The sequence below is a fragment of the Carassius auratus genome, chromosome 28 (assembly GCF_003368295.1).
Source record: "Carassius auratus strain Wakin chromosome 28, ASM336829v1, whole genome shotgun sequence".
Lineage (NCBI taxonomy): Eukaryota > Metazoa > Chordata > Actinopteri > Cypriniformes > Cyprinidae > Carassius > Carassius auratus.
The window spans coordinates 26059836-26070487 of NC_039270.1; the positions used below are offsets into that span (position 1 = coordinate 26059836).

Sequence of the window (10652 nt, forward strand, 5' to 3'; positions counted from 1 at the left end):
GTCACTTCACTTTCACTTTCACTTTCAATGCACGGTTGATTAATGAAGGTTCCTGTCCATCTGGCTTTGGTGTTGGTTTGACACGCAGGTATCAGAGCTGTGCTGCTTGTGTGGATCTGATGCAGCGCTGGGAAACTTCTCAGCTTGATTTCAAGACCCAGTGTTAAAAACTAGGAGACAAACAGTGAAAGTTTCTCTGTGTCGCGTAGCTCTTGTGTTGGGATGGGGATCCGGTGGTCCGTGTGGGCTCTGCTGGAGGACGAGGGCTTCTCTGTGTCGCGTAGCTAACACAGAGAAGCTAACGTTAAAAAAAGTTTCGTTAAAAGAAGAAGTGCTCACTAACACAGATTTAGACAGATTTGTGAACAATATTTGAGAGAAATAGGCCCCTGGGGTACATAGAAAAAGTCTTAGATCTTTGAGGTCAGCTCGTGAAAAATGGGGGCAAAAACAAAAGTGTTATTATAAAGTGCATTTATAATTTGTTCAGTGTAGCTGCTTATTAGATTGCCAGGTGCATTATTCAGAATAATGCAAATATAAGGTAAAATGGTGTGATGATATATTTGTAACTGTAAAATGACACCATGTCCTAACCAGACACAATGTGACAAGATTTCAGTGACAAGCAGTTACTCTGTCGCAGCTGAACGGGGAAACGGGGAGTTGTGTCTCATTCTGTGATCAGTGACATTGCCATCCTTGCAAACCCTCAGTATGAGCAATAGAAGCTGATAATTCTGCTTAGCTTAACAAACAAAACCATTACTGCCACGGAAAACACTTTACCAGCCTGTGCCTCATAGATTAATCATTTAAACACATTAACTCATAGTATAAAACTAGGAATTTTCCCTGGAAGAATCTGGATGCTGCATATTTTCCATCAGCTAGTTATAAAGTCATAAATCAACAGTCAGGTTTTGGCCTTCACTTTTACAGCCCATTATTGCTATTGCACTGTTCCTTGTGTATCTTTCTCGGCTGTGCTCTTTGTTTGAAGATGTGGCCATTATCAGGCTCTTATCTGCTTCTGGTTCCGAGTTTAATGAAATGCTGTGTGGACACACTGAATGAGGAAATGCGTGAGGAGCCAGTAACACCGGACGAAGTGCCATGCCTCTGCATGGATTTGTGCAAGAATCAAAAAGACTGAAATCAATTATTCTGCCCAAAAGTTTTAAGGAGTACATTTGTCAGACCTTTCAGAAGTTGGACGTCTTCTTTATTTGTGTCACTTCCCTTTCTGGTGTCCTTGTGGTGATAATGTGAGGCTTTATTCATGACTTGAGCTGACAGAAGTGACTTTTATCACACTAAACTCATTTTAACATATGTAATGCTTATGTCTTGTGGCTGGACTTTTGACAGTACAAATTTAACCTTACATTGTAAGAGCTTGTGCACTTGTAGTGTATGTCAAATCTAAAGGCCACTGAAGTGTACATTTTAGCACACTTTTAAAGGTGTCATTAAAACTTTTACTTGATAGTCTATTTTATTTAGTCATGATTTTCAGAAGTGCACTTATTTTGATGCGTTGATTAATAAAGTCTTCATTTCATGTACTTCATTTTTTTATCTGTTGTTTTTTATTCAAAATGACATTTAAAGTGAACATATAATAAATGCACAAAATCAGACAAATGTGTAATTTAAATTTTTTAAACTAGACAATTGAGGGCTTGAGACGAAAAACCATATAAGTCCATATTTTCAATTTTTGAATAATACATTTTTTTTTAATTTGGACTGAATATTATATTACTTTTTTTTTTTTTTACTTGAAGATAGACAACAAAAGCTTCCCAATTCTAATGAGACTGGATTTTTTAGTATCAATCTTAAAAATAAAAAGTTAGAGTAATTTACATTTCTGGAATGTGGAAGAACAGTATATGTCCAGTTAATGTGGAATAACAGTATAAGTCCAATTAATCATATCAATTTAAACCACTGGAGATTTGATTCCTTTATCTTAGTTTTAATACAGTAACAGAACCTTAAAGAAAATATTAAGCATTTCTTTCTTTCAATTTTTTTTATTTTTTGCCAACGTAAATCACAGAAGAAAAACGCAGACAATACGGTACGAACAATGAACAATACATAGGCCTACTTATAGTACAGAAAATAAACGTCAGTACAAACAAACCGTACATACAATAAACAATAAATACAAACAATAAACAGTAATAATGGTAAACAATACATATTTACAATAGAGACATACATCATCTTCATTCCATGCTGGTTCTATATGCTAGTTTACCATATACGTCTTCCTTTTTTTGGTTCTAAATAAAATAAAATAAATACCTATATATTCCTATTATACAACATAAGATAAGACATACAAGATAAGCTACAACTACTTTTATGATTAATTTCACACAACATACACAATATATCCCACCTTTCCCTGCACATGACCTACACATACCAGGCTACTCTTCACATTCTAATGTCCCATAAAATGCTTGGGCCTCCGCTGGCATGTAGGCTAGCATTTTCATAAGGTCACGGTGCTTCTCCTTCTTGATGGGCAAAGGGTCCTCGTAAGCACGAGCATACGTGGTGGAGAACAAGGGAGCTGGAGGTGGTTGATTCTTCCTCTGTTTGGTGATCAGCCAATGCTTCCATCCCTCGTAGAGGCTGTGGCTCCCTTTTGTGTGGACACACCATGGATCAGTAGCTGAAATCATGATTCAACAAGAAATTCAATAATGATTCTTCCTTCACACACATATCCCCAACACTGTTAATCTCAGAAAACCAGTTTAGTTTTAGTCTAGTTCTTTAGTTCTTTACCTGTCACTTTCAACCACATCATGGATGTGATTAGGAAGCCAGGTGGATGCTTTAATGTTGCATCAGGGAGCTGCCTGAAGTCCGCACATTTCATCTCAATTACTTTAAATGGATGCAGCTGCCTGGCTCCACGGATCATCTCGGCGACATCGCTGGGGGTGTGGAGTGTGGACACCTTACGCCTCTTGTCCAGTGTGGCAAATGAACGGTCACAGGGAAGGAAGGAGTGACCAGACACCATGAACTTCTGCTCTATCTGACTGAAGTACCCTCTAGATACGAGTAGGACCATGAGGTTTAGGACTCGCCAGTTGTTGTTCTGCCCACAGCATCGGTCACTATAGATGATGAGCTTCCGTTCCTTTGCCTGGACTAGGGGAGCGAAAGATGTTTCTGCCCACTTCAAAAGACAGCTTGCCACCTCGATGGAACCTCTGTGAGCGATGCCCTCATGCCAGAGGCACATTGTAGGAGGTTTGTCAGTGCCCATCTCCTGGATACAGAGGTTGTAGTTGGCCAGCTGCCGTTGATAGTACACGTTGGAGTGTGTCAGGTTTGGCGTGTACACTACCCCCTGCATGTCGATACAAATGACATGGCAGTCATCATTGGCTTTGGCCCACTCTGTGTCAGCCTGCAACTGGGTGTATGCTTTTTCGGCTTTCCGGTGGTGAAGCTCACTCTTGGCTGTGATCTTCAACCTTTCTCCATCTGTTGTAGTAGCTACTAATTTTGAGAACAGGGCGTCACATTTTGCACAAGTATCACTTCTTGGCTGCCCAAAACTGAGGTTTTGCTGCTTGAAGATGTCCCTATAGAGCCAGAACTTTGCAGTGGATGCTGGATTGTTTTCCTTGTACAGGCGGAACATGCGGAGCAGGTTTAAATCAGGGCTCAGGTACTCCCTCTCCACATCTCCCTTCATCCGTGAGTAGTGGTTCGGTTGGCGTGGGAAGCTCAGGATGTGCTCTCTTATCCCCTCTCTCACTGCAGGATGAATGCTATGAGGCCTAAAAAATAAACAACACAACTCATGAACAAGGGAAATATAATAAACTATGCTGGTCTGTTTTGCACAATTGCATTGTTTCTGTGACAATAAAATTTAATATAATTGTAAACTTTTCTCTAAACTATAGGATTTTGTTTTTCACAAACAATCATTAATGGGATTCTCAGGATTTAGCATTAAGCTTTGTATTAGTAGAAAACCAGTAGTATTTTCGAATTACCATGCTTTCCTCCCTCATATCCCCCTGAGATGAGAGATTTATGTATTTTTTGTCTGGAAAAAATCCTCATATGACGCAAAAATTGTCATTGTTTACATGCACACATTTTGTTTCAATCTAACTGAATTCATTCTGATTGGTGAATCTGAATTTAGTGTTTACATGAACGCTAAACATGTGATCGATTGATGTGTGCGTTTTAGCATAGCATCCGCTGATTTACCCCATCGCTGAGTGCGTCATTCGGCTACCTTGCTGTATCTCTAACCGGAGGAAGCGTCGGAGGCGCCGAGGCAAACGTGGAGGCGTCCGGGTGAAGATCAGGAGAGGAGCGAGTGGTTCTCCTGTACAGTCAGGTCTTTGCCAGCTCTCTGAAGCCATTCTAGGTCGGAAGGATCTCTACCTGGCTCGACGTTCGTGGGATTCGAGGTACTCTTGTCACGTACACATTACCCCGCATCATCAACCCCTAATGTCTGTTAGCTCTGCTAAACCTAGATTGCGTGTCCGCAGCGGTGGGGTGAACTCGCTGAACATCCGCTCTTTGGAATACTCTCGCTGCCCCCAGTCTGTGGCCTTTTTAAATGCAAAAGTGGCCCTGGTCAATAGCAGGTCAGTGTCTAACAAGACTTTTATTTTGAATGACTTTTTTTTTTCCCGTCACAATCTGGATTTTCTGTTTTTAACCGAGACATGGATTAGCGCTGGAGTTGGCCAGTCGTCTGCTTTTAGTGAACTTTGCCCAACTAATTGTTCATTTATTAGCACGCCGAGGTGCGTCGGAAGAGGCGGCGGTGTGGCTCTTGTTTTTAGGAACAATTTTAAATTACGGGCACTGTTTGCAGGGACTTTTTCCACTTTCGAACTGCAATGTGTATTTGTAGAATCTGTTATGTCACCATTGGTTTGTGTACTGATCTATAGGCCCCCTAAGCCTGACAAAGACTTTATAACTAAATTCTCTGACTTTCTTTCTCATTTTTTGTCACTGTATGATCGTCTCCTTATACTTGGTGACTTTAATATTCATGTTTGCTGTCCAGATAGACCTATGGTTAGCGAATTCTCTGGTGTAATAGAGGCCTTTGGCCTTACGCAACATATAGATAAAGCTACTCATAAACTGGGACATACACTTGATTTAATTTTATCATATGGTTTTAATGTCGATAATATTGTGATTGAGGAGGCCACTTTCTCTGATCATAAGCCTATTACATTTGACATCACCCTTTTTAGTTCCCAGCAAACTGTCAGAGTTCAGGATCATTACTGTCGCCAGATACATTCTCATACTGCAACTCAGTTTTCTGATAGTTTTTTGAGTGGTAATGTTGCATCTATTATTGCAACAGAGGCATCGTTCTCCTCTAGTCCGGATGAATTAGTCACCCTTTTTCACTCATCTTGCTCTTCCATTCTTGACTCTGTAGCACCTTTCACATACACTCGCTCCAAACTAAAATCTCATTACTGGTTAGATGAGAATACACGCTCTCTTAGGCAGGCCTGTCGTAAAGCTGAAAGGAAATGGAAAAAGGATCATCTCAATGTTTCTTTTCAAATTTTTAAATCTGCTTTAGCTTCTTTTCAGGCAGCAGCAAAAATAGCCAGAGCAAAGCACCTCTCTGATTTGATCAGTAAACACTCAAACAGACCTAAAATTTTATTTAGTACAATAAACTCTGTTATCAATCCCTCAAATTCCCCAGTTGTTGATGTATCTACTGATACCTGTGAGGAATTTCTTAAGTTTTTTACTAATAAAATTGAGAACTTTAGATCAGTGTTTACTCCCACCTCATCTGCTACTCCACCTGGTTGCTCAGGGGTTCTGGCTACTTTTAACCAATTTCAGCCCATCTCTCTCATTGAATTGAGGAATTTAGTATCACATATGAAACCTACTACTTCATCTTTTGATTCTATCCCCTCTTCTATTATAAAGGATGTTTTTGATGTAGTCGGTCCCTCCATTCTGGTCATCTTAAATCTATGTCTTGCATCCGGCACTGTCCCTACATGTTTTAAGCATGCGGTTGTCCAGCCCCGCTCAAAAAACATGATCTCGATGTTAAACTCCTAAATAACTACCGTCCCATTTCCAAGCTTCCTTTTATCTCTAAAATTTTGGAAAAAGCCGTTCTGTCACAGCTGCTCCCCTTTTTGACCACTCACAATATACTAGAACCTTTTCAGTCAGGTTTTAGATCATTTCATAGTACTGAAACCGCTCTGCTCAAAGTAACCAATGATCTTCTCCTTACACTAGATTCAGGTGATCGTGCCATCCTGATATTATTGGATCTTAGTGCCGCCTTCGACACTATCGATCACAACATCCTCCTTACTCACCTTGATCAGCAGGTGGGCATTAGGGAGACTGCATTACTTTGGTTCCGTTCCTATCTCAATGATAGGACCTTCTCAGTATCTATTGGCAAGTTCTCCTCATCCTCTGCTTCTGTTTTATATGGGGTCCCTCAAGGATCCATCTTGGGTCCTATGCTTTTTAGCCTGTATATGCTCCCACTGGGTGACATCATAAGGAAGCATAACATCTCTTTTCATCTCTATGCAGATGATTCACAGTTGTACTTGCCTCTAAAATCTAGGGATTCCATACAATCTCTTCTGGCCTGTCTCCAAGACATTAAAACTTGGATGGTTGATAACTTTCTCCAGTTAAACAGTGACAAGACAGAGGTGATTGTGTTTGGTCCTCCCAAGGCAAGATGCACTGTGGTACAACATTTAGGTAACTTCACTCCATTTATCAAACCCTATGCTAGAAATTTGGGTGTCATTCTTGACTCAGAACTCTGCCTTGACAAACAGATTAGTTCTGTTGTTAAAAATAGTTTTTACCAGCTCAGAATGATTTCCCGCCTGAAGTCATTCCTATCTTTTAACGATCTTGAGATAGTTATCCATGCCTTTATTACATCACGGCTGGATTATTGCAATTCCCTCTACTTGGGCCTCCCACAATCATCACTTAGACGTCTGCAGTTAATACAAAATGCAGCAGCGCGTCTTTTAACTGGCACTAGGAGGCGCGAGCACATCACTCCCATTTTGGCATCTTTGCATTGGCTCCCAGTTCCTTTTAGGATTCAGTTTAAAGTTTTATTGTTTGTTTTTAAGGCACTTAATGGGCTCGCCCCGACCTATATCACCGACCTTGTACAACCATACTCGGTTCAAAGGTCACTGAGATCCTCAAACAAAGGGCTCCTGCTTGTGCCGCGCTCACGGCTTAAACAGAGAGGTGACAGAGCCTTTGCAGTTGCTGCCCCACGTTTGTGGAACCAGCTCCCCCAGGATATTAGATCTGCCCCCTCCATTGCTACATTCAAATCCAGGTTAAAAACACATTTTTATTCCTTGGCTTTCCTTGTTCCCTAACCTGGTACCTCTGTTTGTTTTCTGTACTTCTGTGTTGTGTGACGTGATATTGAAGGCTTATTTTTTATTAATGTTTTATATAATTATGATTATTCAATCTATGTGTTTATATTTTGATTGTCTTTTTAGCTATTCATTGTACAGCACTTTGGTCAGTTTTGCGCTGTGTGTAAATGTGCTTTATAAATTAAAATTACTTACTAATTACTTACTAAGAAAATTCCTGCTCCTCCGTGAGAGATACGAGACCGGTGCGTCTCACAGGTGTCGCTCATCAGTAATCACGCCACCGGCCTTGCGCCGTTCTCCCGCGGCCCTCAGTCTCGTCCTGCTTGCCACAGTAAACACAATGAATGGCAACTGTAGAATGCAAAAGCCTAATCCCGGACATTTTGGCCGATCTCGAAATCCCGGGATCATACATTACATTTGCATAGCACTTTACCTCTGATATCGATCTCAAAGTGCAAAAATATGTTTCCTGACTGGGCAACAACAGTGAGCTGAATCCTAACCATTACAGTTTGTGCATGCTGGCGTTATAGGGTGGCAAGGCACCCGACGCCCTATAATGCCAGCGTCAAGTGCACCATTAGATCAGGGAATGTTGTAGGGCAACTGATGCTGACATTGGTGCAGCTTTAAAAACTAATAGGACGAGAGCATGAGGTCCTTCCAGGATTTTTTTTTTTTTTTTACCTTTTCTTATGTTTTCCTCTGAAGTCCTCTAATGGAGACCTGACTACCTGCTCTGTTCCCTCAGACTGACTGCCTAACTTTTCTTGAATAACCTTTTCAAAGATAAGTAACTTTAAATAAATATGTTATGGACAATGTATCTAATTAAAATCATGCATGTAATAAAAAGTTAACAAACGGAAAAAGCTAGGCTGTTTAAAACTTGCCTGTAGGCGACTGTTGGTCAGTTGAAAGACTGACATAAATGTGAGCTTACAAACAGCAAGTATTTGACCTCCTTGTTGCACATGGTACTTGAAGGTGTACTTCCTCTTAGTATTCTCAGTGTTGGGCCCACGTGGTCGTCTGCGACTCACCTTGTGCTAGAAGTAAAAAGACATATTGGGATGATCAGTGATCAGGCACATGTGCAGTCTTAGTGAATTAAAGGCATACAGTAGTATTCAATTCACTGGTTATTTTATGGGCCTACATTGTAATGCATTGCATACTGTTGACATGATATGGTCATGAATTGCTTAAGTTAGCATACCTGCTCCAAACCAGAGAGAATGATAGCCTGCTGCCTCTCATAAGAGACAGCATAAAACTCTGTGAGGAGCTGGAGTTTTCTTTGGTCTGTTAGGCTTGAACACTGCCTGGGACATGTCTCCTTGCACGCCTTTCCCTTAACAGAAACAGTCACATTAGCGTTTTTGTTTTTTTGAGCTATAAAACACTAGAGCTATTAGCATCTATTAAGGTTACTAGCTAGAATGTATAACAGCTTACACAATCAATGCATTTTTTTTTATTATTACCTTTTTTTTCATTTATTTTTATTATTTATTAAATAACAAGTAACAAACATAGCATAGCATACAATATTACAAAAACAAAGTGTTACATTAAATGGTAACAGGGATCCAAAAATTATATCAAAATATTTTAAACACGTCAATGACTTTTTTTTCTATCTTTTTTTTTTTTTTAACCAATTTCAGTGAAGACATAAAGCAGTCAAATTCTACTCTAAACATCTTAAAGATTGGGGATGAATTTACATATGTTTGTTTATGTATATACAATTCTGCCAGCAGTGCTTATAACAAAATCAATGAATGGTAAAAAAAAAAAAAAAGCCTAACATTACTGTAGACGCAGCTGGGCTGGTGTTACAGACGCACCTAAAGCGTTTCGATTCATTTCTCCGTGATTATGAGGAGTAGAGAGACATGTTTAAAACGTCCCCTGAATCCTAATTTTCTCAGCTTTCATACGACATGACTTGAACCTTTAAAAAGAGTGAGCTATATGAATGAACTGTAGTAGACGATGACCCTCTGTCTGTAACCGCTAACTTTATGTAGATACTTTGTATACGGTTTTTCACTCACCTCTTTTGGTGGACTTTTTCCTCGTTTTTGCTCTCCTCTCCGGTTCACATATGGTTTCCCAGCATCCCTCAGAGACTTCCTTGCCCTGTCCTTCCATTCATTCATGTTCGCTCTCCTTTTTTTGCCGACGTTTTGTCTATTAATGTCCGCAGCGGACATGAAAGCAACCGGCGTCTCCATTTTTCGTTACTGGACATAAACGGTTTTTCCGCGTGAGACTATTTTAAAATTTTAAATTCAGAGTTTTGGTCGCGCGAACACCCCCCCAAAGTGATTCTGTATACAAAGTGGCACACATACATTGAAGTCACATGGTTATCTCAATTTTTGTTTTTTTGGACTTATACGGTTGTTCGTCGCATGAATATTGTCAATTTAAATAGAACACATTTAGTCCTGAATTATTACATCTGCACTTCTAATGTAGGGTGTTCTTACACAAATATATATCTATATTTATTTTGAAGAATGCATTATGATGACCTGCTTTTACATAATGAGTGGACTATGTTTTTATCAGCACACCCGTATTCATGTTATTATGTTTCCGTTTTCATTATTTCACATCCATTATGTCAGGTTCTTAAGAGTTCTACAATTGTGATTTCTGTGTTAACACAAGATATATATTTGTCGGTAAATTTTTGAGTGTGTGTGTTGTCATCTTGGCTTTTTGCCAGACCTGCTTTCTAAAGCATTTAAGTATTAGTGTGAAACAGGAAAAGACATCAAGTGTTGTTTAACTTGTGTTACTCTCGTAAAGCATAATTAGCAGCTACAACAATCTCATCAAGTCTGGCATGAAATGGTTTTGTTGCAGATAAGTAAGTGTCTGGTGTGTATGTGTGAAGACCTGAGCGGTGGGTGACTTACGCAGATGTCTAGTGTGTGTGCTTGCCTTCATCAGAGCTCACACTTACAGGCTGTTTCTGCAGGGAGATTTAGCCATCAGATCTGTCATTTATTCATTGTTTTATGTTTAATTCAAACTTGCAGAGCTTCATCTAAAGGTCTCCAATCCATGTACTGACCAGCTCAACCCTGCTTAGCTTTAGTGGGCTGCAGGGTGATATGGCTGTGGCCATATGACTCTCACTGAATTCATGACTGAAATATGTGTTCTTTG

At 39.9% G+C, this 10652-nt stretch overlaps 1 protein-coding gene across 1 annotated transcript; it reads right to left on the reverse strand.

Moving 5' to 3' along the window:
- Window positions 1-1844: 1844 nt before the first annotated feature.
- Window positions 1845-8744, reverse strand: LOC113047308 (uncharacterized). Its single transcript, XM_026208668.1, has 4 exons — window positions 8683-8744; window positions 8357-8512; window positions 2812-3821; window positions 1845-2695 (listed from the first exon to the last, which is right to left on the reverse strand). The coding sequence occupies exons 3-4, from the start codon at window positions 3734-3736 to the stop codon at window positions 2448-2450; spliced, it is 1173 nt and encodes a 390-aa protein (XP_026064453.1). The 5' UTR covers window positions 3737-3821; window positions 8357-8512; window positions 8683-8744; the 3' UTR covers window positions 1845-2447.
- Window positions 8745-10652: the final 1908 nt, after the last annotated feature.

Bases quoted from the DNA above. Each gene is read 5' to 3' on its own strand.
- LOC113047308 (XM_026208668.1), bottom strand. From the start codon at position 3,736: ATGAAGGGAGATGTGGAGAGGGAGTACCTGAGCCCTGATTTAAACCTG. The intron at 2,696-2,811 runs GTAAAGAACTAA...TCATGATTTCAG, and splicing joins GATGTGGTTGAAAGTGACAG to CTACTGATCCATGGTGTGTC.